The sequence below is a fragment of the Myxocyprinus asiaticus genome, chromosome 28 (genome assembly GCF_019703515.2).
Source record: "Myxocyprinus asiaticus isolate MX2 ecotype Aquarium Trade chromosome 28, UBuf_Myxa_2, whole genome shotgun sequence".
NCBI lineage: Eukaryota > Metazoa > Chordata > Actinopteri > Cypriniformes > Catostomidae > Myxocyprinus > Myxocyprinus asiaticus.
Window position 1 is genome coordinate 27854305 of NC_059371.1, and position 13991 is coordinate 27868295.

At 37.8% G+C, this 13991-nt stretch overlaps 1 protein-coding gene across 2 annotated transcripts in view; it reads right to left on the reverse strand.

Annotated features, from left to right (window-relative positions):
- The window catches only part of LOC127419134 (ubiquitin conjugation factor E4 B-like), a 40244-nt gene that overhangs the window by 20438 nt on the left and 5815 nt on the right, over positions 1-13991 (reverse strand). The window contains exons 3-8 of one of the 2 annotated variants that reach the window (XM_051660287.1): positions 8747-8882; positions 4927-5014; positions 4481-4625; positions 4155-4380; positions 3096-3497; positions 2362-2466 (exon numbers count right to left, since the gene is read on the reverse strand). In XM_051660287.1, coding sequence (XP_051516247.1) covers positions 2362-2466; positions 3096-3497; positions 4155-4380; positions 4481-4625; positions 4927-5014; positions 8747-8882 — 1102 coding nt within the window. The remainder of the gene's footprint in view (positions 1-2361; positions 2467-3095; positions 3498-4154; positions 4381-4480; positions 4626-4926; positions 5015-8746; positions 8883-13991) is intronic. The other variant, XM_051660289.1, reaches the window with a different exon arrangement.

Below are 13991 nucleotides of genomic sequence, written 5' to 3' on the forward strand. Positions count from 1 at the left end.
TGAAAGTGAAAGTTAAAGTGGAGATTGACTGAGCAGGGTGGAGAATTTATTAAATATTGATCTGTTTCTCACCCACACCCATCATATCACATCTGAAGACACTGATTTAACAACTGCAGTCTTATGGCTTACTTTTATGCTGAGTCAAAATTTTGGCACCCATTTACATTGTATGGATCAAAAGAGCTGAGAAATTCTTTGAAAAAATCTTTGCTTGAGTTCAGCAGATGAAAGTCATACACATCTGGGATGGCATAAGGGTGAATAAATGATGAGAGAATTTTCATTTTTGGGTGAACTATCCCTTTAAGCACTGCATGTTCATTGCTGCGTGCAGCCGGCGAAGACAAAGCAATAGACAAACATTTTTTTATTATTTTGCACCTTTTGTTTAATAGAATTCCACGACTTTTCCAAAATATTCCAATCTTTTAGAATTTCTGAAAAAGGATTTTTAAACAGCAATTTATAGAGCTTGTACCCACAAAAAGCAATTTCCAGTCAATTAAATACACTCACTGAGCACTTTATTAGGAACACCTGTACACCTACTTATTCATGCATTTATCTCATCAGTCAATCATGTGGCAGCAGTGCAATGCATAAAATCACACAGATTCACACAGGTCAGGAGCTTCAGTTAATGTTCACATCAACCATCAGAATGGGAAAAAAATGTGATCTCAATGATTTCGACCATGGCATGATTGTTGGTGCCAGACGGGCTGGTTTGAGTATTTCTGTAACTGCTGATCTCCTGGGATTTTCACGCACAACAGTCTCTAGAGATTACTCAGAATGGTGCCAAAAACAAAAACACATCCATTGAGTGGCAGTTCTGTGGACCAAAACACCTTGTTGATGAGAGAGTTCAACAGAGAATGGCCAGGGCTGTATTTCCCAAAAGCTTCGTAAGCCAAGTTGATCGTAGAAGCCTTTGGCACCAGTGGTCTCTACGATCAACTTAAGCTTGCGATGCTTTTGGGAAATGCAGCACAGACTGGTTCGAACTGATAGAAAGGCTATGGTAACTTAGATAATAACTGTACAATTGTAGTGAGCAGAATAGCATCTCAGAATGCACAACACGTCGAAATTTGAGGCGGATGGGCTACAACAGTAGAACACATTGGGCAATGTATTAGGACCATAGTGTTCCTAATAAAGTGCTCGTTGAGTATATTTTAAAGCAGTGAAGTGCCTGAAACACTGCTGCTTGATCTAACAAACTGACCAGTTGTATTTTTGCCATGTTATCATATCTAAAAAAAAAAGCAGAAGTTTTCGATATCTCTCAAACCAAACTGACGTAAACCCTCTCTTTGAGGTCAACAGGAACCACAAAGTCACTACAAAACATATCACAGATTTAATACCTTTTTCCCCCTTAGGTCTTTGGTCATGAGACACAGCGTGCATTAGTGGACTCTAGGGTGAGCAAACACTCCACAGCAGGCCTCTGGCTCTCTCATTAGTTCAGTTATACAATCAGCTAGCAAACCTTCAATACCAGCATTATCTAAACGCTTGACACACAGTATTCAAACAAAGCATTTTTGCTGCAAGCTGAATGAGTCTCAAAAAATCCTGATGAAAATGACGAGATTTGAGCTGACAGCAAAACTCTGTCGCAAGAAAAGGAAGAGAAACACAGATTTAGTCTCCCTCTTGATTCAACGACTATGATAAAATGCACATCATTTTCTGATAATCACCCATATACTGGTTAAGCCTTTATTCTGGAAATGATGTTCACATGCTCCAAAGCATGGAATATTCCAATACAAAAATAATCAGAATATTCTGAAAAAACACTGAACATATTTTTGTGTTCATCCATTTTTGTTTTAAGTTTTTTTTTTTTACAAACATGCTCTTTGGACGTCTTTGAACGTTGCACCATGTCTCGCTGTTTTTTCTGCATCTTTCCCAGCAGCACCGAATTTTTAGACACTTAAAATTTTACAAAGAACTTTTAAAAACGCATTTTGAGACACCTGCATTCTGTTCTATTTGTTGAACATTTAATCGTAAGAACGGGAATATTCTGAATAGGTGTTTGCATGACCCAAAATTCTGATGAAAAAGGTATATGAAAGCAGTCTTGTTCAGAGATATCTAGAAATCAGAATACTGGCTTAATCTGGTTATGGCAATCAGACTAATTCCTGTGCATGTAAACGCAGTCACTGATGTCAATACATAAACATCGTTCAAATGATCATCAAACTCCACCCATCAAATACAGTGGTCTTATTCAATGCCCGTTGTGTGCCAATACTGGGCACGGCAGGCTGCTGTTAGTGGCCAGGCAGAGCACTGAAGCACGCTGAAGCATGCAACATATGTTGGCACTGGTACCTGGACCCAAACTGAACCCCAGAAAAATCCTCCTCTTCCTCTAGTTCTTCATCACTGCTGTCCTGAGACATGTTGGACAGGCCGAAGAAGAGGAGGGAGAACGGGCTGGTGTGGTTGCAGTGTAATGAAAGGAAGGGAGTGTGTGAATGAAAGCAGATAAAGATGGGGAGGTAACATGAAGACTAGAAGGAAATGAGGACACACAGTAAAGAGGAAACAACGAGAACATTTCAAATTAAACTAATTAAATTTAGCTTTATTAACATTTAATTGATATTTAGTTCCCGTTGAATGACATGTAGTGAGTGGGTAAATCTTACAAAACTTGTCAAAAACAGGTCTGTCATATTTCACTCAAATGTATATGAATTAGATAATATATTTTCCTAAATTAGTAAATGAAGTTTATTTTAAGCTCAAAAATATTTTTTGCAGTCACATTATTTTCACAACCTTATTTTTAATTAACCTTTATTCTGATTTGAATAAAAATATGATTTGTATTACAGTAATGTGACTAATGAGATTAATGGGAATTACAAAAAAAAACAAAAAATGGTTTCTAAATGACACCATATTCAATTTTCACTCACATGCAATAGCTTTAAATTGTGTAACATGAGGCATGCAAGTTCAATGTAATTCCTAGACTGACTTGATCTTTCTTTAACAAGCACATAAAGATGGCTTGTGTTAGTCAATACAACTTCACATCTAACAGCTGGAAAATTTACCTAGAGGGCATCCGTGCAGCTAGCGCAGTCCGTCTCGCAATAGTGCTGGGGGAGCCGGGTAAGAAGGGGATTGGCATGGAGGAATGGGTGGTACGCTGTCTAGGGGAGGGGCTGGAGGGCATACCTGAGGTTGTAGGGGGTGTAAGTGTAGCAGATGGGGCAGATCTGGGGCTTGAGCTGATGGGGATGGAGGAGCTGAGGGAATAGGGCCTGTATCTCTGGGAGATGGGCAGAGGGGCAGATGGAGAGAGAGACGGGATGCTGGTGGGAGGGCGAGAAACTGGAGGACTGGGGGGAACTTGAAGGGTGGCTGCAGAGGGGGCAGCAGAGGGTGGTGGGACAGATGGAGCGCTCATTCTGGCAGAGCTGAGAGCTAGCGGGTTTGGGCTACAACCATACAGACTAAAAAAATAATAGATTACACACAATATAAGACACAGAAAAAAAGAGACACGGAGAATGATAGTGGAAACATTGAAACAAATAAAACAGTAGGAAATTTAAACAGAAATGAATTCAAGGATGTATGTCCCAGGGGTGTAAGTGGTCCCACAGTGCATCCTGTACACAATTACTTTAAAGGAGATCTTAATCTAAATATTAATGATATATGGATAATTGGTTTGATCAATATTTATACTTTTCCAGTTAATAGATTATTGGTTCTTTTATCAGGTTCACAGATAGATATTTGACATGTATCCAAAAAAAGAAGAACTTATATAGTGAAGGACATATTGCACAAAGTCTTAAATTCCAAAAGACTTAAAATTTTAAGTTAGATCAAGTAAAAATCCTTGGACAAGTGTATGTTGTCTATAAAATAGGCCTTTTCTTGTAAAACAAGCATTTCCATACAGACTATGTGCAATTATTAGCCTCACTAACCTTCAGATATTTGTGAAATGGTTCACTTAATAATGTGCCAAAAAAGCAGAAATAAAATACTTTAAATTCATCATAATCTATATCAGTTATTATCAGACATTTACACATAAAAATAATCTATATCAACAATATCGGTAAATCTCTAGTAAGTATGCCAGAAATTGCACTTGCCTGGACAGAGAGCTGGCACCAAATGAACCAGCGCAGGGCATCATGGGACTGCCGCTCTGGTTGGTGGGTGGGACGAGAGTCAGGTGGCGGTCAGGTGATCTGGCAGCAGAAATTGGCTGAGATGTGGCAGTCAAGCTTGCGAATGGGTTACAGTCACGAGAATGTGTGGATATCATAAGAGCCTCCATTAAAATCTGGCCAATCAGGTCTTTGAAGTCAGAGTAAACTAAAAGACAGCAAAATGCAGATCAATTACAGGGCTGACAGCAGAAAGAGGAATTCTCTACTATTTCCCCCTTCGTCCCTCTGTCACTTTATGTCCATACCATCCTGAGGGTTCTTCTGGAACTCCACTGCAAGTGAAGGGAGGAAGATGACATCACGGTCCTGCTCCTTCCAAGAAACACGCAAGATCTTACAGATGAGCTGCAAAGCCTGCTCTTCAGAGACATCAGGATTAGATGAGGAGTCCTGCAAATCAACATATGAATCAGCACAAAATGTAATTTACAAAGACTTTAGATCTGTGCACTTTAATGCCAAGATCACAGCATTATTATTCACACACATTTTCTAATTATTGTGATGAAAATGTAAGGAGGTGTTAGAGGTATTTTTATCAACTCCTTTTATGGCATTATTATCATTTCATTTTGAAGTGTCTGTGGCACTGCGTGTAGCCCAATATATTTTTATCTTTATCAATGGACAGATAGTTCCTTTGGTGTATCACTAGATTTTCCTGGTTCAGTAGAGTGGGAGAACTGGTTACCTTTTCAGACAGGTTCCTTTTCTCTCTGCGGTCACTGTCTTCCACCTCCATATTCTCAATTCCTGAGTCAACGTCTACTTGGGACATGCTGAAAACCACAAAGATGAGATCTAGTTCAAGTAGCAGTTTAAATCTTTAACTGTTATGCAATTTTAGCACTGCGTGTTAAAATGGTAAAAAAAAAAAAAAAGGTTTTTGTTTTGTGAAAGCTCTGTCCAGCTAATGATACAAATATAATTATCACAATGGGTAAACAAATGGTAAACAATACATCTAACTGCATCAGGGCTCCTGACTAACATTTGAGAGCAGTGGCACAGGTGCAATCAAGTTCTTCAGTTGGTGGCACCAGCACCTCATTTGGGAGCACTGGTGGGGGGTGGCAGTATGGGGCCAATAAAGTGTAAAAACAGAAACTAATAATAAAAGTGATATTATAATTATATTACAAATATAAGTGCAATTACCAATAATAGTGCATATTTTGTCTCACTCAACAATAAGGCAGTGATTTTCAGATGTAAATTAACTGGTATTATTACACAGCTCTCTGGAATACTCAATTCTGATTGGTCAATGGCACCATCCAGCGGTAAGATATTGCTCTGTGACAACTGCACATCCGGGGATTAAGATGTATCAGACCACTCATCCAAGTTCTGCAAGCCGTCTCTCCTGCTTCTCGGGTCACTGTGCGATCTCTACAAGTAAGCTAATAAAATAATTTAAACTCAAATCAATGTTTCATGTGCATTTATTTATTTGGTAAGTAGTCTTTTAATAGGCTAAATAATGAGGAGTCAGACGGTCCATTTTACAAAGTAAACACCAACAGAACTCTGATGCAAACAAGAGGTTGATTTCAGCTGTTCAATGATTTCTTTCTTCTCAAATTACATAATTTCAATGCAAATCAATATTTTATGTCCATGTATTTATTTATTTGGTTAGTAGCCATGTAATAAGTGGGAGAATGTACAGTCAGCCGGTTGTAATAGCAAAATAAACCTCTTTAGGTGTATACAAGACCTCTCCGCTTTGCGTCAGGGTCTTGATCACCCTCTCAGGGTTTATTGTGGGATAACAATTGGCTGCCTACATTACCTTACATAACAAAATTAAGGTTATCTTAACACCTTATTTATATAGGGCTATATTATTCTGTAAATGCGACTGAGTTGGCACTCTTTAACACGCTGGCCAAATTGATGCCCTACACAGAGTTCTGCGATCGTCAGATGTCAGTTTTATTTTTCTACATTTAGAGAGCATTAGAAGAGAACTAATTTTCCACAGAAGGAAAACTAGCTTTGTCCACAAAGGTCCAGGCTTAAAAGCCATTCATTTTATTTTGCATTTGCCCTTTTGAAAATGTACTAGGGGTGTAACGGTTCAAATTTCTCATGGGTTCGGTTTGTATAACGGTTTTAGGTTCACAATGGAATTTGCTATGTTCAGGAAAAAATATATATTATTGCCAAATCCCAAGTAAAAAATACTCTATTTGGTAACACTTCAAACACTTCAACAGGTTTGACCATGGTATCTGTAGTAAAATCACAGTAAACACAAAATTAACATGGTTACTACAATATTACTATAGTAAAATCATGGTTACTATATGGATACTACAGTATTACTGTTCTAAAACCATGGTAAATTGTATTAAACCATGATTTCCACCAAGAAAACCATGGTGACAGCAGTGACTGTAAATTCAGTCATTGCTACTACAATATTACTATAGTAAAACCATGGTTCCTATATGGTTACTACAGTATTACTGCATAAATCCCTAGCTATTTGTATCAAAACATGATTTCTGCTAAGAAAGCATGGTGACTGCAGTTATGGTGTGACGAGGAAGCGGCCGTGGCTGGGCCATGATGGAGCACAACTGGCGCTGAATCAGCTGATCAGCGGGACAGCGAGATAAAGGGCAGCCAGAGATGCCGGTTCAGGAGAGAGAGAGAGAGAGAGAGAGAGATGCACGCGGCCGCGCTGCATGTGTGTCTGTGTTTGTTCATGTTTGTTTTATGTTGAGTTTTATTAACTTATTAACGTTATGTTTACTGTTCAGCCGGTTCCCGCCTCCTCCTTGCCCAACCTTTACCTGTTACAGTGGTGCTGAAACCCGGGAGGGAGGAGAAATGTGCTGTCACGGCATCAGCCAGGGGTGCAGCCGCGGCCGTTTGCCTGGGGACGGAGGGGTCGCTGCCGAGAGGGGGAGGAGCGGTTCCGTCCGCCAGGGGCCAAAGGATTCGCTGCTGTCTGCCAGGGGAAGAGCGAGTTGGCATCCGCCAGAGGGCAGAGGAGCGGTTGAGGACCGGGCGACAGCGAGCAAGTTTCTCTCCTCTCTCTCTCTCACTGTGAGTCTCCGCTCGCCCTTTCCCTCTAATCAGACCGGTGGTGTCCCGGCCTGAATTGGGTGAGGGAAGAGTGTGATGAGGAGGAGGGCATGGCCGGGCCGTGATGAAGCACGGCCGGCGCTGAATCAGTTGATCAGCGGGAGAGCAAGATAAAGGGCAGCCGGAGACGCCAGTTCGGGAGAGAGAGAGACGCACACTGCCACGCTGCATGTGTGTGTGTTTATGTTTGTTTTATGCAGAGTTTTATCATTAAACATTATATTTACTGTTCAGCTGGTTCCTGTCTCCTCCTTGCCTGTCCTTTACCTGTTACACATGGTTATTACAATATATTACTATTGTAATATAATAAATGGATCTTCACTACAATGGCTAGATGTAGGCCTTACATGATTTCTATAAAACAACCTATGGCATTTTTGTCATGAAAAACAGTTTCCTTTTAAAAATGATGGATAAAAACTATAAACATTTAGTAACTGCCATAGTTGTAACAAAAATGACTGATATTCCCTCACTCCACTAATGTTGCCTAGTATAAATATAATAACAGCTATAGTTGTAATATAATACTTATCATGAATATATTTCTGCCTAAAATACTATAGTTAATGCAGTTAGTGTTACAACAGCAAATTGAAGGGGGGCTGCTCTGTCCATAGAAGCATGCTGATAATTGGTCCATGTAGCAAAAAGTGCTGTTTTGTTCTGCTTTTGATGTGTTTGTCGTTTGATGTTGCTGAACAGAAAACGGTGGTGCATAATAGAAGAGAGATATTTGGCCATTTCTGTAGTCACACCAGCACGACCTACAACTACATTTTGTCGCACCGGCTGGAGAAATTGCAGTCTGGGGCCCTGTGTATGTAAATACATTTCTTGCAAGCATAATAAACACCAGATTTGAAATTTGAATAAGCATGAAACAGATTTGAGAGCTAGGCCGGAAGTTTAGGAATTATGATTTAAATTTCTGTCTGTTCCTATCATATAGCTTCAGATAATATGGAATATAGCAAACAAGCCATATACATATGGTAATATTTTGGCCTTTTTGGAGCAGGATTGCTGTAGTCCATTGTATGGAAAAAGAGCAGTTTGAATATTCGAGCAACATGAGAGTGAGTAGATGACACCATTTTCATTTTTGCAAAACTAGCCTTTAAACAGGAGCAATTAATTGTTTAGACAATTCAGCGACTAGAGTTCTGCTGAACATTTCTCTTTATGCTTACTTTAGGGCTTATGTGGTGAAAAGAGCACCAGAGCAGTAGAAAAATGGTGCCAGAGAGAGCAGTTTTAAGAGACTATTTATAAAGAAATATCTGGTATTCAGTGAGTGAGACAAAATACTTCATCTCCAGTACCATGTCATGTGTCACAAGCCCTCACGTCATGCTCTTTATCTTTGAGTAGGAGTTCAGAGAGGACAAAGGTTCACTGTGTCTCACCTCTTCTCGCAGGATGCTGTGTCAATGTCCATGCTCTGGGAGCGGGACAGGGACTGGGATTGTGTCTCCAGGCTGTTAGATGGAGAGCTGGAGAGAGAGCTGACCCCTTCGCTGCTCTGGCTGCGGTAAGTAACCCCTACGGTAATAGAAAAATACAAAAGGGAACAAATAAGCACCACGTGATCAGTATCAACCTTCTGATTTTTTTTGTATCATGTAAAAAAAAAAATAAAAAAAAATAGGTAAGCTGCAATCAAACTTAAGAAAAAAACCTTCTTAATGTTTCATGTAAGGTAAACAAACCACGTATTAGAAGTTTGGTCAAAGCACATGAATTCTGAGCAAAGAAACACTTGATCTTATGCAACAAAAATGGTCGAGTTTCCTTAAATCACAACTCTACCCACAGCCCTCTTCAAAACCAGAAGTGACTCACTAAATCATAAAATTAAAAATATGAAAAATATTTAATATACAAAACAGTAATACAAAACAGGAATTCTGGACCTCTTCGTATACCCAGCAGCAAGGCACACAGTCACATACAACAACTAGATTACGATTTCCTGAAGGACAATGCAGTGCAGCGAAGCCGATTAATGTCAGTTTGAAAACAATAGACCAATCTGCTTTCTGTTAAATTCATTCACGCTCTGTCTCCGTTTAATGCAAGGCCGATTTATAGGTTTTACTGATTAATCAGTGCCGATAGTTGCTTTAGATCACTTATCGTCAAAAATGTATGCCGATAATTTTTCTTTTTTTATTCCTGCGGTGCTAGAGGATTCTACTGAACGGATTGGTGCTAAAGTATAAAAGCGGCCTCTAGAGGTGAAATTTTTTTTTTTGCTATATCTACATCCTTCATCATTGACAATCCATATGCTCATTTAATGCATAAATTGTTATTTTGAGTAGATAATCAAGTGTTGTAAATTGAAGAGAGGGTATGCAAAGAAATGTGACTATGGAAACGTGCCAAGTTAGCACATACATCGTGTCATCAACTTCATATCTTGTGAATAATAATACAAATTCTTCTTCAGTGAACCTCATCTGGTGAAATATTAGGATTTAACGGTTTATTGTGGGACAATATATCACGGTTAAAAAATGTGACGATGTGCAGCGTGGCGATTGGACTTTTACTTATTTTCACGTCTGTCCTATCCAATACGCGCAACATCCTATGCCTACTTCACAGGGGCATGCAAATGGAAATCGCTTCATTGCACACTAGCTGCAGGTGTTGATGAGTTCAGCTGAAACGAATGTGGAGAACGAGTGGTAATAAACATTGATCATCATCTCATATTATCCACTTCTCTGGCTAACATGCACTTCAGAAGCACTTAACAGTCAGCGATCTGAATTCTCAAAATAAACGTGCGACGGATGTTCACGCTTCTTCAATTAACACCTATATGATTTACATTTATTATAGCACACTATAATTATGCGGTTTAACACAAGGGATCGAATGTCCATTTTAAGCACGAGAGTGAATATGCACTGCAAGAGAAAATTACAGTTTACAGAGGTCTAATTAAAGTGCTATATTAACCTCCTATGTATAATTTTTAATATAATGTATAATAATGCTGTGGGGGAATATAATCCTAATGTCAAATGTGATGTCTGAATTTATTGAGCCTACATTAGGGCTGAAATTTTACATTTATCAAATTTTATTTTCAATTACGATTCTGGCTTCCAATGATTATGAAACCAAGACAATCGAGATAAAACAATTATTATGCCGCATTCCGTTTCACAATGAAACACCATAGCGTTATATCTTTAAAGTATCCTTTATTAAAGTTCAAATAATAAGGAAGCGGGTTATGAAAATAAACTCAGAAACTGGCATTTCTCTGTGTGGTCAGCGCCGTGTCTATGAGTTGCATGAAGTGACCGGGGAAGAGATTGAATTTTCTCCCGGCTGATGCATACTCTAGCGCGGGGACACTTGTCACTCGTGCGCGTTTGCTGCAGCTAGATTATAACGTGATGGCTCATGATGTAGTGATCATAATATATGTGTCATGTTCACTGTGTGTATCTTATCATGAAGAAAATCAGCGATACACAGCTCTACTAAGAAAGTTTGTTTTTTGTGAGTTAAAGATGGATCGAAGTGAACATAAAGGTGAGAGAGTGTAGTCGACACTTAGCCCATTATACACTGAACAAAATACGCTTTTGATTAGTCTTTTTTGGATTTTTTTCCAAAACAATATCTAAAACTTCTTTAAAACAACGTACATTTACATCAGGAGCTATAATGCAGCAGAGGAAAATTGTTATTGGAGAATGTTGAATACAATATTTAATCAGGGCTCGACATTAATGCTTGTCTGCTTGTCCAGGACAAATGGATTTTTGAAGGGGCAAGTGAAAGAGAATTTGACTTACCCAACCGGACAAGTAGACCGATTAAAACGTCAATAACGAAAAAAAATAACCGGCTATATTTGTGATAGCCTAGGCCTGTGTCACTTATTAGAAAGTTCATATTCTTATTCTGCTGCTGAAAGTAATCCAGAGCACGTAATTTTATAATTTGTTAGTGATCTAGTAACAGCCGCGCCCTGTTAGATTGACATGTGGCGTATGTGTGTTGAACGTGCTTGTGTTCCGAAAATGCTCATGCTAATGCGCACCTGAACGGTCAAATACATTTCAAAATTCCACCAAAATGTCTTTGTGAGGTATTCATGTAAACACAGAGAGCGATGTCTAAAGTGAATGTAAACAGTGGAGAAAAAAAGTGGATTTGTATTAAAATGTCAGACATCTAAGTATAAAAATAATCTAATAGACCTGCTGCCATCTAGTGTGTCATTATAATAATCAACCAACCATAACAAGAAAACGAGAAAACATTCACTGCTCTTGACTGGGGAACTTTAGTAGCTTTAAAAAGTATTAATGTCTTCTAACCATACAGTGAAAACCAGTAGTAGTTTTATGTTGCATTTAATTCTGAATGTTTAATTGAATACTTGAAACTGCTGTTAAAAACTTTTAAAGCTGTTAAAAAAAGCACTGAATTTTCTTTATTTTAATTTTTTGTTCTATTATTTTTAATCTATTTCTATTTATTGCTGTTTTTATTGTTATTTTATTACTGACTGTTTACTAGTCTTGAATAATTAAGAACTTGAAAACATTCTTCCATAATTAACATATTAGTTTGTGTTATTATTTGTTGTGGTATTAAAGCTGGTATTGAGAATCGTCAGATTTCACTACCGACTACTGAAATTTTGGTATTGTGATAATGTATAACCTTTATTGTACATGGTAGATCTTGTTGCAATAACATGATGAAAAAGTAGATCTCATTCCATAGAAGTGTGAGCACCCCTGCTGTACATGATGGCGACGGAGGCTTTCCTTTATTTGACCACCATATGTAACATAAAATAATTTTCATATGATAATAGCCTCCTCCCCTACCCAGTGCAGTTTACATTTCAAGTTCAAGGAAATCCACTGTTAAAAAGAAAAAAAAAAACTTTTTTTTAAAGTTCAGTAAATGCATGATGTTTCCAAAGTAAATGAGTAATCATGTTAAATAATCGTAATCTCAATATTGACCAAAATAATTGTGATTATGATTTTTACCATAATCGAGCAGCCCTTGCCTATATATTTTGTATGTAATCAGTGACAACACAAATTTAGAAAAATAAAATATAAAATATTCAAAATGAATATGCATGTAATCATGTGAAAGCATATGGTATATCTAACATAATTCTGCATTTTCAGATGAGCAGAATTGTTAATATGTTCATTTTATGTCACCATTGCCCTGTGCTGGTTTTAGTCACAGTACATCTCTGATGGATCATTCAACACTTGAATGAACAGTTCTTTTAGTTACATTTTACTAGTGAAGGAAGAAACTGTTTTGCAAATGTCTTAAAAGTAATTAAAAAAAAAAATAATTAAAAAAAAATTTCAATCTTAACATTTCTGATTCAGGCTTTGTTTAAAGTATCGTGAACTGAACCGAATCGTGAATTCAGAAAATCATTACACCCCTATGAAATATATTTATAAACAAAACTGTTTTTTATGCTATAAAAAGCTTAATTTGGTAAATACTTAAATATAGAGTACTGTAACTAAGCCAAGTCTCCCTCATTTCAAATTAAGAGTCCCCGGTTTGTTTTGGATTTGTTTCAAGTTAAAAGTCCCACATTATTCACCAAATCTTCATTTTATTCTTGTTATTATTGGGATTCTGGTTGAAAAATAAACTGCATCTGGAATTTTATGCATTTTGGACTCTTGTAGCCTTTGTGTCTGTGTCCATCAAAGTAAGGAAAGACTTTTTTTATCATAATATAAATTGATTTCTAAAACTATATTGCATTTATTTGTTAGTTTATCAGCCATTTCCGGCAAAATTCACTATTGGTCGACCCCTAATAAATAGGTAAACTGATGCAAGAAAGACACCTCAATCACGATTCAGAATGCAAATACTGTACATGTTAAAATTAATCACAATAAAGAATGCAAATAGTGTAAATCTTTGCAAGAATGCAAGTCACTGGGAGATTAACAAACCTTATTCTTAAATCGCATTTTTTTAGATTATTATGTAATCGTGAAAATGGACGATTACAGCGTTCAATTTAAGTCTGCTCCTGTTGCGTCAATTGTTTCTATTTACAACGTGTTTTTGCAGCGGTTGAGTATTCTAACCAATAACTAACATGTCCGTTGAGCAATGAAACAGCAATGGCCAATCAGAGCCGCTTAAATTAGTCCTATCAGCAATGACAACTGATCCTAATGCGCAAGTTTTAAACTGTCTGAATGCCCAGTTGCTGTATGTTCCACCTCTGTTCGCGATGGCACACGAAAATTAATACTGAAGAAACATCACCTGACACTCTAAAAGAAACTGTAGAACAAGAGCAAAAAGCACTTTGGAATTATTTTGGATTCATTGCATATTGCACAGCTCGCTTTGAACGTAGATGTTAAATAGAATGCAAATGAGCAACAGGACAAAACTAAAACGCTCCCATTCTAATGAAGGCACAGACGCGGTGTAAATAATTGATTTATTATGCTGATTAGACAGCTTTGTTTTTAATGAGAGCATTTGCGAGAGTGCAGAACTTTGTGCGGAGCGTCATTGAGCTTGCGTCGAAATGCAGGTCTCAAACAGTGTAAACCTGCAGTGAGTGACAGCAGTCATCGTAATGGGAGAGTTTGTCGC